The 19,790-nt window shown below is 39.2% G+C and overlaps 1 protein-coding gene and 1 pseudogene across 1 annotated transcript; one reads left to right on the forward strand and one right to left on the reverse strand.

Annotated features, from left to right (window-relative positions):
- Positions 1–3,942: 3,942 nt before the first annotated feature.
- Positions 3,943–5,998, reverse strand: LOC129240669 (juvenile hormone esterase). The gene is made up of 6 exons (XM_054876600.1): positions 5,114–5,998; positions 4,834–5,047; positions 4,598–4,779; positions 4,401–4,539; positions 4,211–4,343; positions 3,943–4,144 (listed from the first exon to the last, which is right to left on the reverse strand). The coding sequence occupies exons 1-6, from the start codon at positions 5,996–5,998 to the stop codon at positions 3,943–3,945; spliced, it is 1,755 nt and encodes a 584-aa protein (XP_054732575.1).
- An 11,180-nt stretch (positions 5,999–17,178) lies between these two features.
- Positions 17,179–19,448, forward strand: LOC129240670 (tigger transposable element-derived protein 6-like; annotated as a pseudogene).
- The last annotated feature ends 342 nt before the right edge of the window (positions 19,449–19,790 follow it).

Raw genomic sequence — 19,790 nt, forward strand, 5'->3', positions numbered from 1 at the left:
ACTTGTTCAAAATAAAGTGTAAATTACATATTTGTGTAAAAGTCTTTAAATAAAGGGTGTTTTTTTAGAGATTAGGTTTTCAAGATGAAATAAAACGTATATAATTTAATGTTATGGCCAAGAATTTAGCTTTATTATAAAGATAAGGGTTTGCCATTATGTTTTAAAAATGATTTCGGGCAAGTGGCCGCCGCGGCTGGCTCGAATAAATTCCAGCCGAGAGGCCCAATTTTCGACCACTTTTTGCAGCAATTGGGGCCGTATGTCAGCAATAACGCGCCGAATATTCTTTTCCAAGACGTCAATCGTCTCGGGCTTATCTGCGTAGACAAGCGACTTCACATAGCCCCCAAGAAATAGTCCAGCGGTGTTATATCGCACGATCTTGGAGGCCACGCCACAGGTCCACGGCGCGAGATAATGCGCTCACCAAAAGTTTCCTTCAATAAATCGATTGTTGCGTTGGCTGTATGGCATGTAGCGCCGTCTTGTTGGAACCAAAGGTCGTCCACACCAACATCGTCCAATTCAGGCACGAAAAAGTCATTAATCATGGCTCTATAGCGCTCTCCATTGACTGTAACATTATGGCCGGCTTCATTTTTAAAGAAATATGGACCAATGATTCCCTCTGCCCATAGAGCACACTAAACAGTGACTTTTTGAGGATGTAACGGCGTCTCAGCAATGGCTTGTGGATTATGTTCACTCCAAATGCGACAATTTTGCTTATTGACATACCCATTCAACCAAAAGTGAGCTTCATCGCTGAACAAAATTTTCTTCGATGCGTCGCGCGAACCGAACCATTATTTTCGTAATAAATTTGCACGATTTGCAAACGTTGTTCAGGTGTAAGTCTATTCATTATGAAATGGCAAACCAAACTGAGCATAAATCAAGTGACAGCTGTCAAAAAGACCATCTACGAAAAAAGTAGTGCCAACTTGAAAACCTAACCTCTAAAAAAACACCCTTTACAAACTGATTGGAAAATAATATAAGAAAATAGAGCTTTCGCAGAAAGGAGACGTTGAAAAGTCAACGTAAAAAATCGGATCTTATTTCTTTATTTAAGTCAATAGTGACAAACTTACAGGGTAAAATAACAAAAACTTAAGGGGGTAGACAGAATTTTCAAAAAATTGGATTTTTGGTTTTGCATTTTCTTAAAGTATAATATCTTAAAAATATTCTGTGAAAATTTGAAGTGAGTCCGACAAATACTTTTCGAGTTATTCAACAAGTAACAAAGTGCGCTCGGACGCTAATTCTCATCGCTTTGCTGAAAAAATGGAGGCTGGCGGCCCCTATGAAAGTGGCAGATAAGTGCGCTAACGATAACACTCGAGAAGGTAGAATGCTACGTAGGCAACAACAAATCGATATTTTGGAAGCTGCTATGACGGCTGAAGAACTATTATATGGCCGTGGAATATAGGGCACAGTGTAAGTAATTAAATAATTCGTATAACTCTATGTTTTTTGGCCTGGTGATCCGAACTTAAAAACCGCTTGGGAGATTTCAATAAAATTTATACTGGTTTTAAAAAAAATATTAGGTGCGCAACTAAGTTTCTCGTTCTTTTTGATGAAAAAAAAAACTTCATTCTGAAAAAATGGTTTTAAGTGAATCATTGAAAGTATTGTCCATCGCTGGCTACTACTTTTCCCATCTTTCTGGTAGATCTCGTACACCGTCGCGGTTAAACTGTTCATCCTTTGAGGCTATCCATGGATGAAGCCATTTTTTGATGTGTTTATAAAAATGGAACTACTGGTTAGCTAGACCATATCGCACCTTAAATACAAAAAGGGCACAACTCAAAATTTTCCACACTCGAGCTTGACTTGTGTACAGTAGCACAGAAAACAAACTATGTGACATATCACGCTGAAATTTGCCATGTAAGCTTATAACAGTCCTACCAAAAAACGAAAAATTTATTTTTGCCATATGTCATCCGCGGACCGTTTTATTGATAACGTCTCGTTCATATTTGAGCTTCTGCTCATTTTGAGTTGTGACCCTTTTGTATTTAGGGTGCGATATATATAATATATCTAGAGAATATGGCGGGTAGAGTAGGATTTCCCATTTCAGTGTTTCCAGATGGGTTTTAACGGGTTTAGCAACATGAGGCCGCGCGTTTGCATGCTGTAGAATCACTTTTTCATGCATCTCCGCGTATTGCGGCCGCTTTTCGCGCAGTGCTCGGCTCAATCGCATCAATTGAAGTCGATACGGATCCCCAGTGGTGCTTTTTCTTGTTTTTAATAGTTCACAATAAATAACACCAACTTGGTCCCACCAAATACATATCATAACCTTCGCAGCATGAATATTTGGCCGAGGCAATGACGCAGAAGCATGACCGGGCAGTCGCCATGACTTTCTTTTCTTTGGATTGCTGTAATGAATCCATTTTTCATCACCCGTCACGATGCGATGAAGAAAACCTTTCCTTTTTTGCCGCTAAAGCAGTTGTTCACAGGCGAAAAAACGACGTTCAACATCCCCTGGTTTTAACTCATAAGGAACCCGAGCCCCCTGTTTCTGAATCATTCCCAAAACATGCACTCGCTTGGAAATGGATTGGCGGGTAGCTCTTAATATTGAAGCAAGCTCTTCTTGCGTTTGACACGGATCCTCATTGAGCAATGCCTCCAATTCAGCGTCTTCGAAGGTTTTTGGCCTTCTTTCACGCGGACGGTCGTCAACATTAAAATCACCGTGTTTGAAGCAACCGGACCAATCTCGGCACGTTGTTTCACTTAAAGCAGCATCTCCATAAACTTTTTGTAGCTCTCGATGCGCTTCAGCCGCCGTTTTTTTCGAATGAAAGAGGCAATCAACACTTCCCGCAAAGGACGATTATTCGGCACAAAATCAGACATTTTCACAGAATCAAAAGTATATGGTACCAAAACAAAATCACAGCAGTTCGTTTACCATATGTCTAAGCTTGGTTTATGATGTTTAGGTTATGTTAGAATCGACTAGCACACACTGCTGGCGGAATCTATTGACAAACAGCGGGAGCTTAGTTGCGCACCTAATAAAAAACTCGTGCCGGATCGAAGGATTTTTTTGTTTTTCAAAATTAAAATTTTTTTAAACAATTAATTGTCAGTTTTTTCCTCGAAAATACGAAAAATATTTCCTGAGGCTGCCATATTGTTAATTAAAAAAAAAGCTTCGATCAGGCACAATATTATCTATTAATAAAACTAATTTCTCTTGTCCGATTGATTTTAGATGAATTTTCAAGGACTTGTGATGATCACCGCAAGGGACTTCTGGAGAAACGGGCTTCACACAACCAGCGACAACTTTTACAGATATAATTTTTTGTATTTTTAATTTTGCTAAAGTCAAGTCGAAATATGTTGCATTAATGCTATGTTTTTATTTTTGTAAAATAAAGCAATAAATTATTGTAGCAAAAAAAAATTATTGAAAATCATCATTTTTTCGGGCCTCTGACTACCCTAACCCCTTAAGCGGTATGCCAGAATTCATTTCATGTCATACTAGTCTTGGATATATCGATACAAACCCTTGAACGATCTATTACTCTATTTGAAAATTTAATGTTTTTCTACAATTTACTTTTGCTCCACTTTTACACAAAATTTCTAGACCTAGCAACCCAGCGTCTTGTTAAGGGAGCTGATTTGTCAAGAGGGAACGAGAAAGCAAAACCTTTTATTATAGAATCAAGGCATCAACACATGAATGAAAATAATTTTAAACAGAACTTTCATTATGTAAAGTGGAGCTGTTAGTTACCAAAATTTATTTCGTCCCTTCGACATTAAACACATTTAAATTCCAATCATATTGAATATGTACGAGTAATAAAATTTTATTGCTAATGTATAGCTTGTAGCTTCATATTTAAAATTCACCTTACAACTTCTTAAGCAAACTCACAACTTCTACACATAATCCAACAGGTCGTGTTTGCTTTGACGCTTCCAATTTAGCGGAAACAAACGCTTCCAAACTTCGTAACGTGGCAAGTTAAGACCTTCTCGGAGCACTATGTCCTCACCAATGTCCAAGTAGTGCTGACGCTTGAAGCTGAAAGCACGCCAACGTATATCGCGCAATTTGCCATCACTCTGTTTATTTGGGTCACTAAAATAAATATTAAAAAATTATTTAATTTTTGATTAAGTCGCAAATTCAATGGCATCAATTAACCCTTTATAAGCAAACGCTGTGAACATTCTAGTTAATTTATCGACAATTTTAAATTCCTCATCGTCCTCCGTAAACATGCGACTCACTGACGGTTCCACAAACAAATACATTAGATCATCATGATGCACAACACCTTTGAATGCAAATAGTTATTTAAGGCAATGGAATGCAGTTAGTTTGTTCACCATACCGAATGGCTTATTACTGGGGTAATAAATATGGCTGCGTTGTCCCTGATAGCTGAAACGATAGTAGAACACCTTCGTAGAGCGCGCGGCCAAATGCACGAAACGATGCACACCAAAACCAGTTAAGGCATCAGAGAAAAGCTGAAATGTTGTATTTTTCAATAAAAACTCTTCTTGAAGTAACTGAAATTTGGCGAACCTCTACTAGTGGTTGCAATGCAGCAGCATATTCCAAGGATTCTTGTCCAAAATATGCATTCTTTAATTCCATACTAATATTTTGTGAACGTGGACTATCCGCATTGTATAGGAAACAAATTGGTGCTATTTGCTCGAAGTTGTGCGCAAATGTTTGTAATAGACGGGGGTTTTCTAGAATCGCTAAAAAAGGTATTGGGAGTGATGAATGTGTTGTGGTTGTGCAGAATGACTTACATATAGCTTGTCCGGCAAACTCATCCTTCGTTACGCCCGTTAAAATCGGCACTTTCATAAAGTTTCCATTTTGATAAGACCACACTGGATCCTCCGTGATAAATCGTTCCTGCCCATAATCTGGTTCTATAACTGGTTTCCACAAGATTAACGGATTGTTGCGTCCAAACTCGAACATATGTGGTAAACTGTTGGCGTATTCGAGGTAATGTTTCTAAAGATAAATTTTACTATTAGCATTTAAATTTTTAATTTTTATTATAATTTTTTTTCAACACACCGAATTCAAGCAACTCATCATATCCGCTAAGTTCTCCGTCGTACAGTGCAGCAAAGCCGCTTGACGTGTAGCTAAATCCAATTGTTCCATTGGCAAAGGCCATTGCCCGGTGACCGATCCACTCATAACGATAACCCTGTGAAATAAATTTCTAGACATTGGCGAAACCATATGCAATGTAATGCTTATAGCGCCGGCGCCATATCCCAGAAGAGTCACTGAGTTCGGATCACCACCAAAACGTGATATATGAAGTTTTACCCAACGTAAAAGCATAACCTGATCTTTCAAACCCATATTGCCGAGCGCGTCTTCAGTGCCCGTACTTAGAAAGCCGAGCGATCCTAGTCGATAATTAAATGTTACCAATAAAATATTCCGATCCATGAAATACTGCGGTCCGGCGAAATTTTTACTTTGTCCCGATAGTGCGTAAAATCCACCTGGGTGTATGAATACAATTACCGGTTTCTTCACATTCGGTTCCTTCTCGGTGGGCAAATCACGCGTGTAGATATTCACTCGTAAGCAATCCTCGGAAACATCGTCTCTGTATAAACCTGGTTGGGGGCAACGCGGCCCGTCGAAGGTGGCATCGAAAATGTCAAACCATTGATCTACCGGTTCAGGCGGTTTAAAGCGTAACGCTCCCACAGGTGGTTTGGCATATGGTATGCCACGAAAAGCATAAAAATTACGCCCAACTTGAGAGGGCAACAATGTGCCACGTATTTTTCCCAATGCCGTAGTCAGTACCATATCTGACAGTTCTCTGTCCAATCCCTCTGCAGTGGTGTTATCTTCACACTCGACGGTGGTAGCGCTAGCCAGCAAGGCCAGCGCACAAAGCACGGCCACGCTGCGGATGCAACGATAAATCGACATTGCCATGCTACGAAAGGATCCGCAAAACTGACACCAGCCAGAGCTTGGGTGCCGTTTTTATAGGCGTAGGCAGTGACAATTTGATATTGATGCAAATTTAAATTGATTATTATTGCAAATTGCGTGGGTGAAATTTACAAATGGTCTTAACATTAAGTGAAGCGTCCATTGACCACACATGACGCGGCTGAATGTGATCCTGGTGTGTCTAATTGTATACCAAATTCAGGCATGTGTACCAGGCATTGCAAGAGCATAGCATTCAACATTGAAAGCAGCGACGTTGGTTCTTGTGTACTGCCATCGAAGTCGAGTGCCGCATTGTTAAATTAATGAAATTACCTTGCATGTATCTGTATCAGAGCACATGTGGCTTTTGCGTTTGAAAGGAGGCAGCCTCGAGGTTGCGCACCCCTTGTAAAAGTTGTATTTCTAACTGAAGATATGAAGCACTCATATCGTTCAATAAAAAACATGATAAAACCACAAGATAGATAGCTGAATTAAAAAGAACACAAAATGAATATCCAGGAGTCATACCGAGATACATCAGGTGAATGTGGTAATTTGTAACTGTTTGCATTGAGATTTTGGGTTCGGTTGGTGGTGTAGCTGCGGTTAAGATGACTCTCGTTTTGCGTCCGATCTGGCTCTGAACGCATTCCTCATAAGGGCATGCGTCAATCCTAGTACGGGCTCCCCTGCCTTGGCACAGATAACCGTGGCATCACTTAGGGACGACTACACGTTCGAATCTTGGATAGCGACTCCAAGTGGGGGCCCATATAAATCATGAATTCTAAAAATAATTTTAAAAACAAAAATTACAATTTAGAAACAAACCCAAAAACCTTAGGCGGCAGCGGGGATTCGGAGCCGATCCTCAAAGCCTCCTCACTTATGGAAAGAGGCGCGGAATCGCCTTCTCTAACTAGCCTGATCCGAGGGGTAGCCTCGAGGGGCAATACGGTAGGGGCGGAAGCGTGTCGGAACCGACGCTCAAAATGTATATCTTAGAGCTTTTCGAAAGCATCAGTACAATTTTGACTCGAAATATTCTACAGAAAATTTGCAAAATATTAAAATTATTCTTAAATAATACTTATAAGGAGAGTAGAAAGCATTAAAGATAGATTAAAGAGTAAAATTCTATTCTAAAACAACTTTGTAAGGAATTCATTTCTCAAACAACGTGTCTGAAACAGGAATACAAAATAAAAAAAAATAATTGAAGTGTTAGAATTCTACTTAAATTCCCACCTTTTTGGTGTTCATATTTGATTATCCCTTTTCAATAAAAGAATCACCGAGCTACGCAACTTGAGCTTAAAATATACGCCGTCAATTCAAGTCAAGTAAATTCAGCCTGAAATGTTTGCGGCGAAAAAAAGAAATGAAGAGAATCAAATAAGATTGCCTCAGATTACGGATGAAGTATGTATATGTACGTATAAGGCAATAAGAATGGGAACAGCAAATCTGCCTTAGCGCATCGAAGGTTATAATATATTTATTTATCAATAAATACACAAAACAATTAAAAGAAATACCGCAATACAGAAAGGACTTTGTAGATAGGCACAGAAGATAATTGCAAAGGTTGTCATAAACAGGCAAAGAGCAGTTGAGTTATTCAACAGTTTTATAACCGAACAATGGAATTGAGTTCTAATCAAGCACAAAACTAAACCATGGGTACTGATGCTTAACACTATAGGTATGTAGTGATGTGGTAAAACTTAATATATTTCTTCCTTCCAGGAAACAATACGTTTGCAGCCAAGCGTTTTGCTTCTAATTATTAGCTTGCGCTAATTTTTTAATGTTGGTTGATGACACAGTGGAACACTTGAATACGCTGTGTAAACAAAAAAATTTCAAACTATGCATTTCACACTTTAGTAAAGTCAGATTTCCCATTCAGTGCTAGATTTTGTAAATTTCAAAATTGAACCTCATATCTAATTTGAATATTCAATTGGTGCAGAACATCATCGTGACGCAAAACCCAATTTTCCTAATAGGTGATATGTATTTTCTATGCGTTTCATAAAAGTCTCTGTATTATAAAGGGTGGTTAAGTTTTAAAGGCCGGTGTTGATTTTGAATAAAATACAATTTGTCAAGAAATTATTGTCATTTCTCTATATTATGATAATATTGGTATAGTTCAATTACGTATGGAACAAAATATTGGCCAAATAGCTGCCGCGGCCTCGGCGGCACACCTTCATCCGATGGTCTAAAGTTTCGATGACGCTGAGGCATAATTGAGGTTCTATGCCATTAATGTGCCGAATTATCTCATCCTTTAGCTCTTGAATTGTTGCTGGCTTATCGACGTGCACCTTTTCTTTCAAATAACCCCAAAGAAAGAAGTCCAACGGTGTCGTTGACGGTGTGGTTCACATTCAACATCGGCCCTTGAAATTGGCACTTACATTCTTTAATGAGCGATTGGACAAGTCACTGCTCCAATTTATGGTGTACGTGTCTTAATGAGGAGCTTTTTTCAAGAAAAAAAGTACATTCGAAGGCTTACCATTGTCTGCCGTGTGGCGACCGCTATCATTTGATGTTTGATGCCCACGTTTAGAAACCCGTGCACTACCGAATGGTATTCATGCATCAACTCATTTGGCCATGGCGACCAAATAAAAGAAAGATATCCTATTTAGGAAAATTTCCTCATATTTCTCATCAAATTTATATATTCTCTAAACATATCACAGGTAGCTTAGATGCCGATTAAAATTATTTCAATGAGTTGCAATAAGATTCATTCGTGTGCTCCAGCTAAGCCAACATTCTTATTTGCATTGCAGTTTTTGCCATCAGTTTTATTTTATTTAGCTTCTAATTTAATGTTATTCACTACGATTTAACGGTATTTTGAAAGAACAAAACATAATTTAACCTCTATACCTACAGCGCATAATAAGGGACTACTTACGATACCGCAAACTCCTCTATCAAACCCCAGAGGGTTCTTGTTGTATAGAAGTTACACCGAAGCGGCACAAGGATCAATTCTCGGTCGCGACTTATAGAACATTAGGTATGTCGAGATATGCAATATAGAAATGCCCCACAATAACTTTCTAATCGGATACACAGACGATAACGCAGAAGTCATCACACATAAAACCTTGAAGGAGTTCAAGTAATGATACGAACACAAACGTGACTAGATTCGCGTGACCTCAAATTAGCCACAGAGAAAATGGCTAACCAAGAAGCATATCCCGTTAGAAGTTAGCATGCAAACTTGCTCAAATACGCTATCCACAAAAAAAGTTCTAAAGTACCTAGGCATAAGACTGGACACAAGACTAACCTTCTGAGGCCAAATAAAGCACGCAGCAGAGAAAGCCGCTAAGATTACATCCCTACTCAGTTGACTGATGGCAAACATAGAAGGTCCAACCCAAGGGAAATGGGAAATAATGATGGCAACCACGCTCTTCGTTCTCTTATATGGAGCTGAGCTGTGGGCACTAAAGGTAAAACACTGATGCAAGCTTTTAGCATTAGTACAACGAATGGCAACCCTGAAAGTTGTGCCCGCCTACCGCACAGCATCAGAGCAAGCTGTTCAAATAATAAGCGGTTCAATACCGATAGACTTACTAACATTTGAGAGGAAAAAATTGTGGGCTTTAAAGAAAGAGGGAATGGAAGAAAGAGTTAGTAAACCTGTAGCGCGCGAACGCGAAATAAGGAATTAAACGCTAAGTCTATGGCAAGATCGCTGGATTGACGAAATATGCGCAAATGGACGACTAGGCTTCTAAAAAACGTAGCCACCTAGAACAACAGGGACTTCGGCGAAGTCAATTTTTATACAACCCAAATGCTTTCGTGGCACTGAAGTAATGCGAAAGCAGTTGCAGGGTGGGCGACGGTTCCAAACGCGGGGGAGGTTTTTAGTCCTCGGATGATGCATTAGGCATTTTAAAGTCCCTCATCCGCAAAGAACAAAAGTTCAGTTCTTTAGTTGTTTCACTTATTTACTGTGAAAGTGGCATCAGTATTGCGTTTTAAGTGTCTAAATGAACGATGTTATAGAGAAAATATGCACTTTTAAATATTTAATAAACAATTAGTCTTAAGTTCAAATTGAGGTTAAGTTTAGCAGTAAAGTACTCCATTCCACCTCCAATGGGAGATTAACAACATGAACTCTGCCTTTCAAACTTTGAAAATCCAGATACTGAGAATGGTTTTTTAATTTAAATAAATTTTGGAATTTTTAATATTTCAAGTGTTTTAAAATGTTATTTGATGTTTGTTTCATTTAAATTTTATGTGAAATTTGGATCCTCATTTCTTCTGACTGAAGACGTAATTTTGGTATAAAACGTTGAAATGTTTCCTTTTTTTGACAGTGACAGCTCTTTCCCACTGCAAATCTTGACAGAAAATCAGTATCACATTTCCGCGAAATAAAATTAATCACATAATGCATGAGCAACGTTGGGAAATGTTCCAAACTTATTTCCAAAATCAATGTCTTGTAGTTCAGTGCGATTATCGAAAAGAAGTTTCTACGAAACGTATTTTTATAATGTAGCGGTGGCGCATTTTTCTTTGAAAATGCATGATAAACGATTTTTTGCGATTTTTTGCCCGTGGGACAATCGACCATCAACCGTATTGGCGATGTTAAGTGGTCACCACTTAGGTACGATTTGGTGTCGTTAGACTTTTTTTGTGATGTATCGTGAAAGGCCGATGCTAAGCAAACAACCCATTAACGATTCAGTTCCTTAAGGCAAATATCGAGCAAGGCATTTGTGAGAAATCGCAAGGTGTTGGAACACTGAGTTAACAGACTGAGCTACTGCGTCGACAGTCGAGGCAGCCACATGAATGAAATCGTGTTTCATAAATAATGCGAATGTTTGTTCTTTTGACTGATGTTTGTTAATTTGTATTTTTTATATTTAACTGTATTTCACTGTAATCGGTCGCCGTAGCCGACCAGAGAGAACGTAGGCAAGCAATGGAAAACCTCCGAGTGTATTTCTGCCATGAAAAAGCTCCTCATAAAAAATAGGAGGAGGAGCTCGGCCAAACACCCAGAAAGGGTGTACGCGCCAATTATATATATACATATATATAATCACTGTATAGACTACCCTGTTCTACCAGAAAGTTCGGCGGCTTACAGAAGGTTTTAAGACCGGGGCGTTTTCCTGTAAGAACAAAGACGGCGATCTGGTGACTGACGTACAGAGCAATCTTAAATTATGGAGGGAACACTTCTCGAACCTGTTAAACAGTGACAGCTGCGCATGTCATAGAGAATGTGAAGATCCCGATACCCCAATCGATGACGACGGAATTGTAGTTCCGTTACCCGATCATGACGAGGTGAGAATAGCGATAACGCGCCTAAAGAACAACAAAGCCGCGGGCGCCGACGGACTCCCGGCTGAGCTATTCAAACATGGCGGCGAGGAGCTGGTAAGGTGCATGCATCAGCTCCTATGCAAAATATGGTCGGATGAAAGCATGCCTGCCGATTGGAATTTAAGTGTGCTCTGCCCAATCCATAAGAAGGGCGATCCTGCAATTTGTGCCAATTACCGCGGGATTAGTCTTCTAAATATCGCCTATAAGGTTCTAGCGAGCGTATTGTGTGAAAGGCTGAAGCCCACCGTCAACCAACTGATTGGACCTTATCAGTGTGGCTTCAGACCTGGAAAGTCTACCATCGACCAAATATTCTCAATACGCCAAATCTTGGAAAAGACCCACGAAAGGAGAATCGACACACACCATCTTTTCGTCGACTTCAAAGCTGCATTCGACAGTACAGAAAGGAGTTACCTGTATGCCGCTATGTCTGAATTTGGTATCCCCGCAAAACTAATACGGCTATGTAAGATGACGTTGCTCAACACCAGCAGCGCCGTCAGAATTGGGAAGGACCTCTCCGAGCCGTTTGATACCAAACGAGGTTTCAGACAGGGTGACTCACTGTCGTGTGACTTCTTTAACCTGATGTTGGAGAGCATCGTACGAGCCGCAGAACTTAATCGCTCAGGCACAATATTTTATAAGAGCGTACAATTACTGGCGTATGCCGATGATATTGACATCATCGGCCTTAACAACCGCGCTGTTAGTTCTGCCTTCTCCAAACTGGATAAAGAGGCAAAGCGAATGGGTCTGGTGGTGAATGAGGACAAAACGAAGTACCTCCTGTCTTCAAACAAACAGTCGGCGCACTCGCGTATCGGCACCCACGTCACTGTAGACAGTTATAATTTTGAGGTTGTAAAAGACTTCGTGTATTTGGGAACCAGCATTAACACCTATAACAATGTCAGCCTTGAAATCCAACGTAGAATCTCTCTTGCCAACAAGTGCTACTTTGGACTAAGTAGGCAACTGAGCAGTAAAGTCCTCTCTCGACGGACAAAACTAACACTCTACAAGACTCTCATCATGCCCGTCCTGACGTATGGCGCAGAAGCTTGGACGATGACAACATCCGATGAAGCGACGCTTGGAGTGTTCGAGAGAAAGATTCTGCGTAAGATTTTTGGACCTTTGCACGTTGGCAACGGCGAATATCGCAGACGATGGAACGATGAGCTGTATGAGCTTTACGACGACATAGACATAGCGCAGCGAATAAAGATCCAGCGGCTACGTTGGCTGGGTCATGTCGTCCGAATGGATACAAACGCTCCGGCTTTGAAAGTATTCGATGCGGTACCAGCTGGTGGTAGCAGAGGAAGAGGAAGGCCTCCTCTGCGTTGGAAAGATCAGGTGGAGAAGGACTTGGCTTCACTTGGTGTGTCCAATTGGCGCCGGTTAGCACGAGAAAGAAACGACTGGCGCGCTTTATTAAGCTCGGCCAAAATCGCGTAAGCGGTTATCGCGCCAATTAAGAAGAAGATAGACTACCCTGTATGTAGGATTTCAGAGCTTGTAAGAATACCCTTATATTTAAGAAAATTATATTTCATTGTTCAAAAGTTGCCTTTGATATCTACTTTAAATTACAAAAGCTCATTTGATAGCACACATGAAATAAGGTAGTAGCCCGGAGTGACGGGTTCAAAAAATTGAATTTTTTTTTTTACATTTTTCGGAAGAAAAACATCTTAAAAATATACTATAAAATTTTCACACAGAAATTTTAATTATTTTTAAAGTTATAGCTAAAATAAGGGAGCGCGCCGTAGTGTGAATGAAAGTGTGTGACACGCCAGCAGCTCTGACCGTCCCTTCTTTCTGTTGTTGAAACTTTAAACGCGATTTTCTCAAAACCATGTTTTCGAAATTTCGTGGAATCACTGACTCAAAACTATTCAACCGATTTGGCTAAAAATTCAATCCGTTATTCTAGACACACATATCTAGATCCCGGACCTTTAAAACATTTAATTTTTTAATAATAAACTATTTAATTTAAACAATTTATGACGAAAAAAAATTAGATTTTGAGAACTTTTTTCATGAGTCCGCCATTTTGTTTTTGTTCTTTTTTTATTTTTATATATATTTTAGGTTCGGGACCTAAAATAAAGTCTACAGAATAATAACCTCTTTGAATTTTTTATTTCAGATGACTTTGGAAAGCTGTGTGTTTCCTCGAACCAACTCATCTTTTTTTTAAGGACTCCACTTTGACGTCAAAAATTTTAAACAAATTAATATAAAATTGACTTTAAAAAATTTGTTTTGTATACTTTAAAACACCAATAAAAACACGTAAAAAATTTAAAACGATCGCATTTTATTTTCTTTTTAAAAAAGATTCATGAAAAAACGTCGAAGTTTCAGTCGTTACACCGGACTACTACCATAAGCGACCTTTCACGAATTTCATTAAGATCTTCGTATAACTCATTTATGTGTGCTAGATTTTTAATTTAGTAGTTTTTTCACAATATTTTGTTCATGAAAATAGTAAACTCTGAGAACGAGTTGCTACACTGTGCCTTTAAGTGACGCATTTTGTAGTGCAAACAAGACAAACGACCAGCGATGTTTATACGCAAAGAAAGAAATGACGAAGATGATTATTGAACCTCTTGGAGACCCGCAATTTGCACAAGCACATCAATTCTTCATGCGCGCGCAGACTAATGAGGATAATTGTAGGACCGAGAAGGCGTGACGTGTTAGCCAGTCTTGAATACAACTGCGTATACGATTGTTATTATCCTTTTGTCTGTAGTAAGTGGCTGGCTGTAGGCGTTATGCAGCAATGCTGTAGCGTGTAAATTGCTGCCATATCACCTCGTAAACACACATACCATCCACAGCCATTACTTTCGATGCTGAGTGTGCAATTACAAGCACGGGGTTACGATTCGGAGGATAATCATTAATTATTTGACAAATTGCTTGTCTTTTTCTGTTGTCTGCGCTACAACAACAACAACAATAATAACTGCAACATGGCATAACAATGTGAAAAATTTAATCATTTATTGCATGTTTTCGGCGCACGCATGCACAGTGTAATTACTGTCAAGACAAGTGTTGCCGTGGCAATTACAACAACCAACAACCAACAGCGGCAGTGGCAGCGGCATGAACAGTAGTAGTTTCTACGGCTGAGTTAGCACGACAAGAACCAGCAATGCGGTCACACATTTTTAACATTTGTGATTCATATCAAAATGCTTAATTGAATCATGCAGCAAGCGAGCAATAACAACAACTATATCTACAAAATAATTGAATAAAAGACACACAAACATAAACACTCAGCTACGTTAGCAACAGCCATCAAATTGAGCAACTGGGCAGTGACAAGCGTTCTGACACACCTCCGATTAGAATTTTTACCACGACACTCGAACAATGCCTCCACCGCTTTCAGCGTTCACCGTCAATTGTTGGCATTCAGTTTTGCTTGCCACAACGCTGGCTACATATGTAGGCAAACTATTGTGATTGCTGATAGTCGGTGAGTGGTGGCGGCGTTTGTGTTTGTGCAAACAAATCGACTGCCAAACTATGGTTTGAAAATGTCTATAAGGCGCGTAAAGACGGACGAGCGGTACTGTGATTCATATCGATGCAATAAAGGCGTGGCAACAAACGGTAAATATAATAGTTGCAGCAGAGGTTGCAGCAGTAACCAGGCAATAATAAACGTAAATGCTTTGCTATGTGGACAACGGTTGTAACAGCAACAGCAACAAGCACGCCAAAAGCCTATCAAACCAACAACAAACTAGCAGACAAAATAACATTTAAATCACTGTCAAACGGTTGCAAATGTTTTCAACAATTGCCAACTGAGAACCACATTTGCTATGCCTTAAAGCGTATATTGTCGTTAGTTTTCATTTTTTCTTAGGTGCAAATTCATAACACGCACACATATATGCATGTTCCAGATTGTGACATGCAACAATTTCGTGTCTCGCCGAATTTGCTTAGATGCCCATTGGCAATTTTATGAGCTGATGAATTATTGTAATGACTTTTGGCCATTCAAATGTGTATGTCTTCCGAGGAGTGCATGCAATAGTGGCAAAATAGTTACACATGTTTACATATACGCTAGTATCATTTATATTCGCATTCGTCACATAAATTTTCCAATTCGAAATTGAAACACTCATACTGATTGTTATTTATCGTATTGTTGACCTTAAAAAATTTAACGACGAGCTTTTTGGCATTCTTGCTGTAAAAACTACAAAATGCTAACATTTTGTATTCAATTTCTCTTACACTATACTTGTAGGCCGCACGATAAACATTTTACTAAATGAAAGACTTAAGACGCGAACTTTTTTCCCCCTGAATTGAGTACTGCAGATGGCATCTTTCCAAAACAGTTACTTTATTTTTAGCGCTTTTCATAAGTCTGACGTCAGGCATTGACTAATACAAAACAAACGAACAAAACAAACAAAAGGAATTTTATGTGTTTGTGAAAATTCACTGAATGGCTTGGTAATGTTGTGATTTCTGAGAGTTAAACTAAATGAAAGCACAAATTAATATAAAGTCTCCAAATGTTGTTTTTTGCTTTTTATGCGGAACATGCCGTGGCAAGAAAGTGTGAGTGTCCGCGTACAATTTCTTGTTGTTCTTGTTTCCATTCTCTTTCCCCTACTCTTCCTCTTCATAAATATTTATCGCTATTAAAATTTAAAATTGTACGATGTCAATATGAAACTTTGCTATTTGAACATTTAATAAGATTGTCTTTTTTTAATTTAACACTATTTTTTGTGTGTCCTAGAGGTGTTTTGTGTGTTAGTTCGGGCAATTAAACGATAACCTGGGCGCTATTCTAACATTTTAACACCCCACACATTTTTCGTATAAAGTATTATTGCAATGGACAACGGACTAGTTGATCTGTTGAATTAAGGCTCAATGAAATTCAAGTACATATTTATGAGAAAACTTGAATATAATTGCAAATATTCATATTGGCTTATAGCTAATGTCCCTCAAGCCAGGCGCTGACAACTCCGTAATAGTACAAACAAAAAAGAAATAATTGAATCAGTTTCGCGCCATAGAACTTTCGTTATTTCGTTAGAATCCGTTTATTATGACTCCGCCTATATTGACCAACCACCTATTATGACATAACTATACTACGAACTTTTGTTTTCATATAAAATTCTCTATAAAAAAAGTCGGTTATAATGACTTCTCTTATAGTGACATGTCGCTTATTATGACCCATTTTTAATAAATTATGTCCGGTTATAATGACCGACATAGTACTTTACATTACAAAGTACATATCATGTTTACACCTTCGGTAATTTTCGTTGAATCCCGACGACGTTCGGCACGTAGCTCGTTTTTGTTTTGAATCTCAGTGAGTAATTGGCGCTTTTGGAAACAAAAGAATACCTATCAGCCCTATGCTACAAGAAAAGGCAAACGTTTTTGCCGCGCGTTTTGATATTCTCGATTTCAATTGTTCTGCAAGCTGGATCAGTCGTTTTAAAGTTCGACATAACATTATGGCAGGAAAAATTGTCGGCGAATCTTCGTCTGTTGATCAAAGTTCAAGAACAAACTGGCCGAATCTACGAAGACAGTTTTCTGATGATGAGATATTTAATGCTCATGAAACTGGACTGTTTTACAAATTAATGCCGGACAAAAAATTAAAAGGTGAGAATTGTAGAGGAGGCAAATTATCGAAAGATAGAATAACTGTCGTGGTAGCAGCTAATATGAGTGGCACAAAAAAAGAGATTTCTTATTATTGGAAAGTCACAAAACCCCAGATGGTTTAAAGGGGTCAAATCATTACCTGTCGATTATGCTAACAATCGTTAAGCTTGGATGACATTAGAACTTTTTGAAAAATGGCTTCGAGATTGGGATCGTGATCTGGTGAAGAAGAAGAAAAAGATTTTATTGCTGCTTGATAATTGTCCGGCACATCTAAATGTTATTGATTTAAAGTCTATAACACTTGCTTTCCTTCCGCCGAATACAACTTCAGTACTACAGCCAATGGATCAGGGAATAATACGAGCACTCAAAACGAATTTTAGAAAAAACCTTGTGCTCAAAATGATTAATAGTGCTGCTAATTGCTTGCTTACTGCTAATGAAAACTACCCTTCTACAAAAATAACGAAGCTAGATGCAGTGGTTAGGCCTATTCTCTACTATGGCATTGTAATATGGTGGAATGCCCTTGAGAAGGGGGTGAACATCAAAAAACTTGACCAGGTTCAGAGACTAGCATCTGTTTTCATAACTGGCGCGATATCAACCACACCATCGAAAGCTTTATATGCGACATTAAACTTCCTGAAAGTAGATCTGCAGGCAAAATATATCGCGCGCAGCACGGCAATAAGGATGAACACTGTAAGCAAGTTGTCAAATAAGAGCTACGGTCACGGCAAAATCCTGGCTGGCACTTCGGAGATTCCCGGATAGGTGGACTATGCACTCCCGCAGACACTTGCCATTACATCGTTCACGACCCTCCTACCCTCAAGGGAAGAATGGGAACGGGACGATGAAAGACAGGGCGAGTCTATCAATGTATACACAGATGGCTCAAAGCTCGAGGGCAGGGTGGGCGGAGGTGTATACTCCGAGCATCTTCAGTTTTCGGCTCCCCGACTACTGTAGTGCCTTTCAGGCCGAACTGATGGCAATAACGAAAGCCGCGACACTGGTACAGTGTGATGCGATATCCGGAAATGACATCTACATTTACACTGACAGCCAGACGGTGATAAAATCCCTCACAAAGCAGTCGACAACCTCCAAAGTAGCCATGAAATGCCGCACATCTCTTAACGAGATGGCTGAGTCATTTCGCCTAAGGATAATATGGGTTCCTGGCTATCGCGACATTGAGGGTAACTGTAGAGCCGATGAACTAGCGAGACTAGGCACCAAGTTGACCGATGAGTGCATAGACAATGACATAGGCATTCCCTTACAAACATGTAAGCTACTTATCCTTGAAGAAATCGTAAGGAAAGCAAACGAAAGAGGGCGTAATGAAGAGACCTGCAAAATCGCCCGTCAACTGTGGCCGACTCTAAATGCTAAACGCACAGAATCTTTGCTAAGCCAAAATAAACACAGTCTTAGCACACTGATTTCAGTCATAACGGGGCATTGCCTAATAGGTAGGCACGCCCAAAGGATGGGTGTGCAAGCACACGACTTTTGTAGAAGTTGTCTTGATGAGGAAGAGGAGGAGACAATCTTGCACCTTCTGTGCCATTGCCCTGCTCTATCCAGACGGAGATTTGCTATTCTAGGCAAACAATTTTTTAACGAATTGGAAGATCTCAGTTCGACAGAAATAGGAGATCTTCTAAAAATTTTGAAAAGCGCACAATGGTTTTAGGAGAAATAGGGAAAGCTCCCCCACGCGGCATCACAATGGGCTTTAAGCCTGAGTGTGTCCCACAAGACAACCGCTTCAACCTAACGTAACCTAGATGCAATTCAGATGGTTAATGATGCCTGGAATAAAACATCATAAAGTACCATTCACAACTGTTTCAGACATGCACGAATCATTGAAAGACACGACGGATATCCTAATCAAATATCAGAACATGAATTTGATGAAGAAGATGATGTCCCTTTATCTTTGCGATTACGAAATCTAAATTCAGATTCTTTAGCAGCACCAGCAATGTGGAAAGATTATGTTGACATCGATAGCGCTCTCCTCACATCCGAAGAACCCACCGATGACAATATCGTACCGAACATTAATGCTAAGGCACAACTTGAAAGTGACGGCGAAGAGGAAGTCGTGGAAGAACCATTACCTACCGCAGAAGAGGCATTAAAAGCTGCAGAATTATTATCCCGATTTGTTAATAGCAATATTGAAAACAATAATTTGACTATGGCGATGTCTTCTATACACAATAGTATTAGAGACTATTTTTACAATAAAATGAAAAACCAAAAGCAGACAAAAATTACAGATTATATTCATTAAAAAATACACTTGTATGTTTTACTATGTTTTTCTATTAAAATACATACATACATATTTACGCAAAAATGTTTTTTTTTTCACTAAATGCTTTGTATGACGTCCGCTTGTTATGACGTGTTTGTCGATTCCCTTCGATGTCATTATAAACGGATTCCACTGTATTTACAACGCTCTTCCAGACTATAATAAAGCATGTGCATGCCAATTATTCATAACTATATGCATTTCGCTGTATTGGAAAGTTTTTAAAAATAAATTTCCGACATTTAATGCAATTGCTTTGATATAGAAATACAAACTCTAAACTAAAATTTGGAACTCGTTAGCATTCAACTTGACTTA

This window comes from Anastrepha obliqua, chromosome 3 (genome assembly GCF_027943255.1).
Source record: "Anastrepha obliqua isolate idAnaObli1 chromosome 3, idAnaObli1_1.0, whole genome shotgun sequence".
In the NCBI taxonomy this organism is placed as follows: Eukaryota; Metazoa; Arthropoda; class Insecta; order Diptera; family Tephritidae; genus Anastrepha; species Anastrepha obliqua.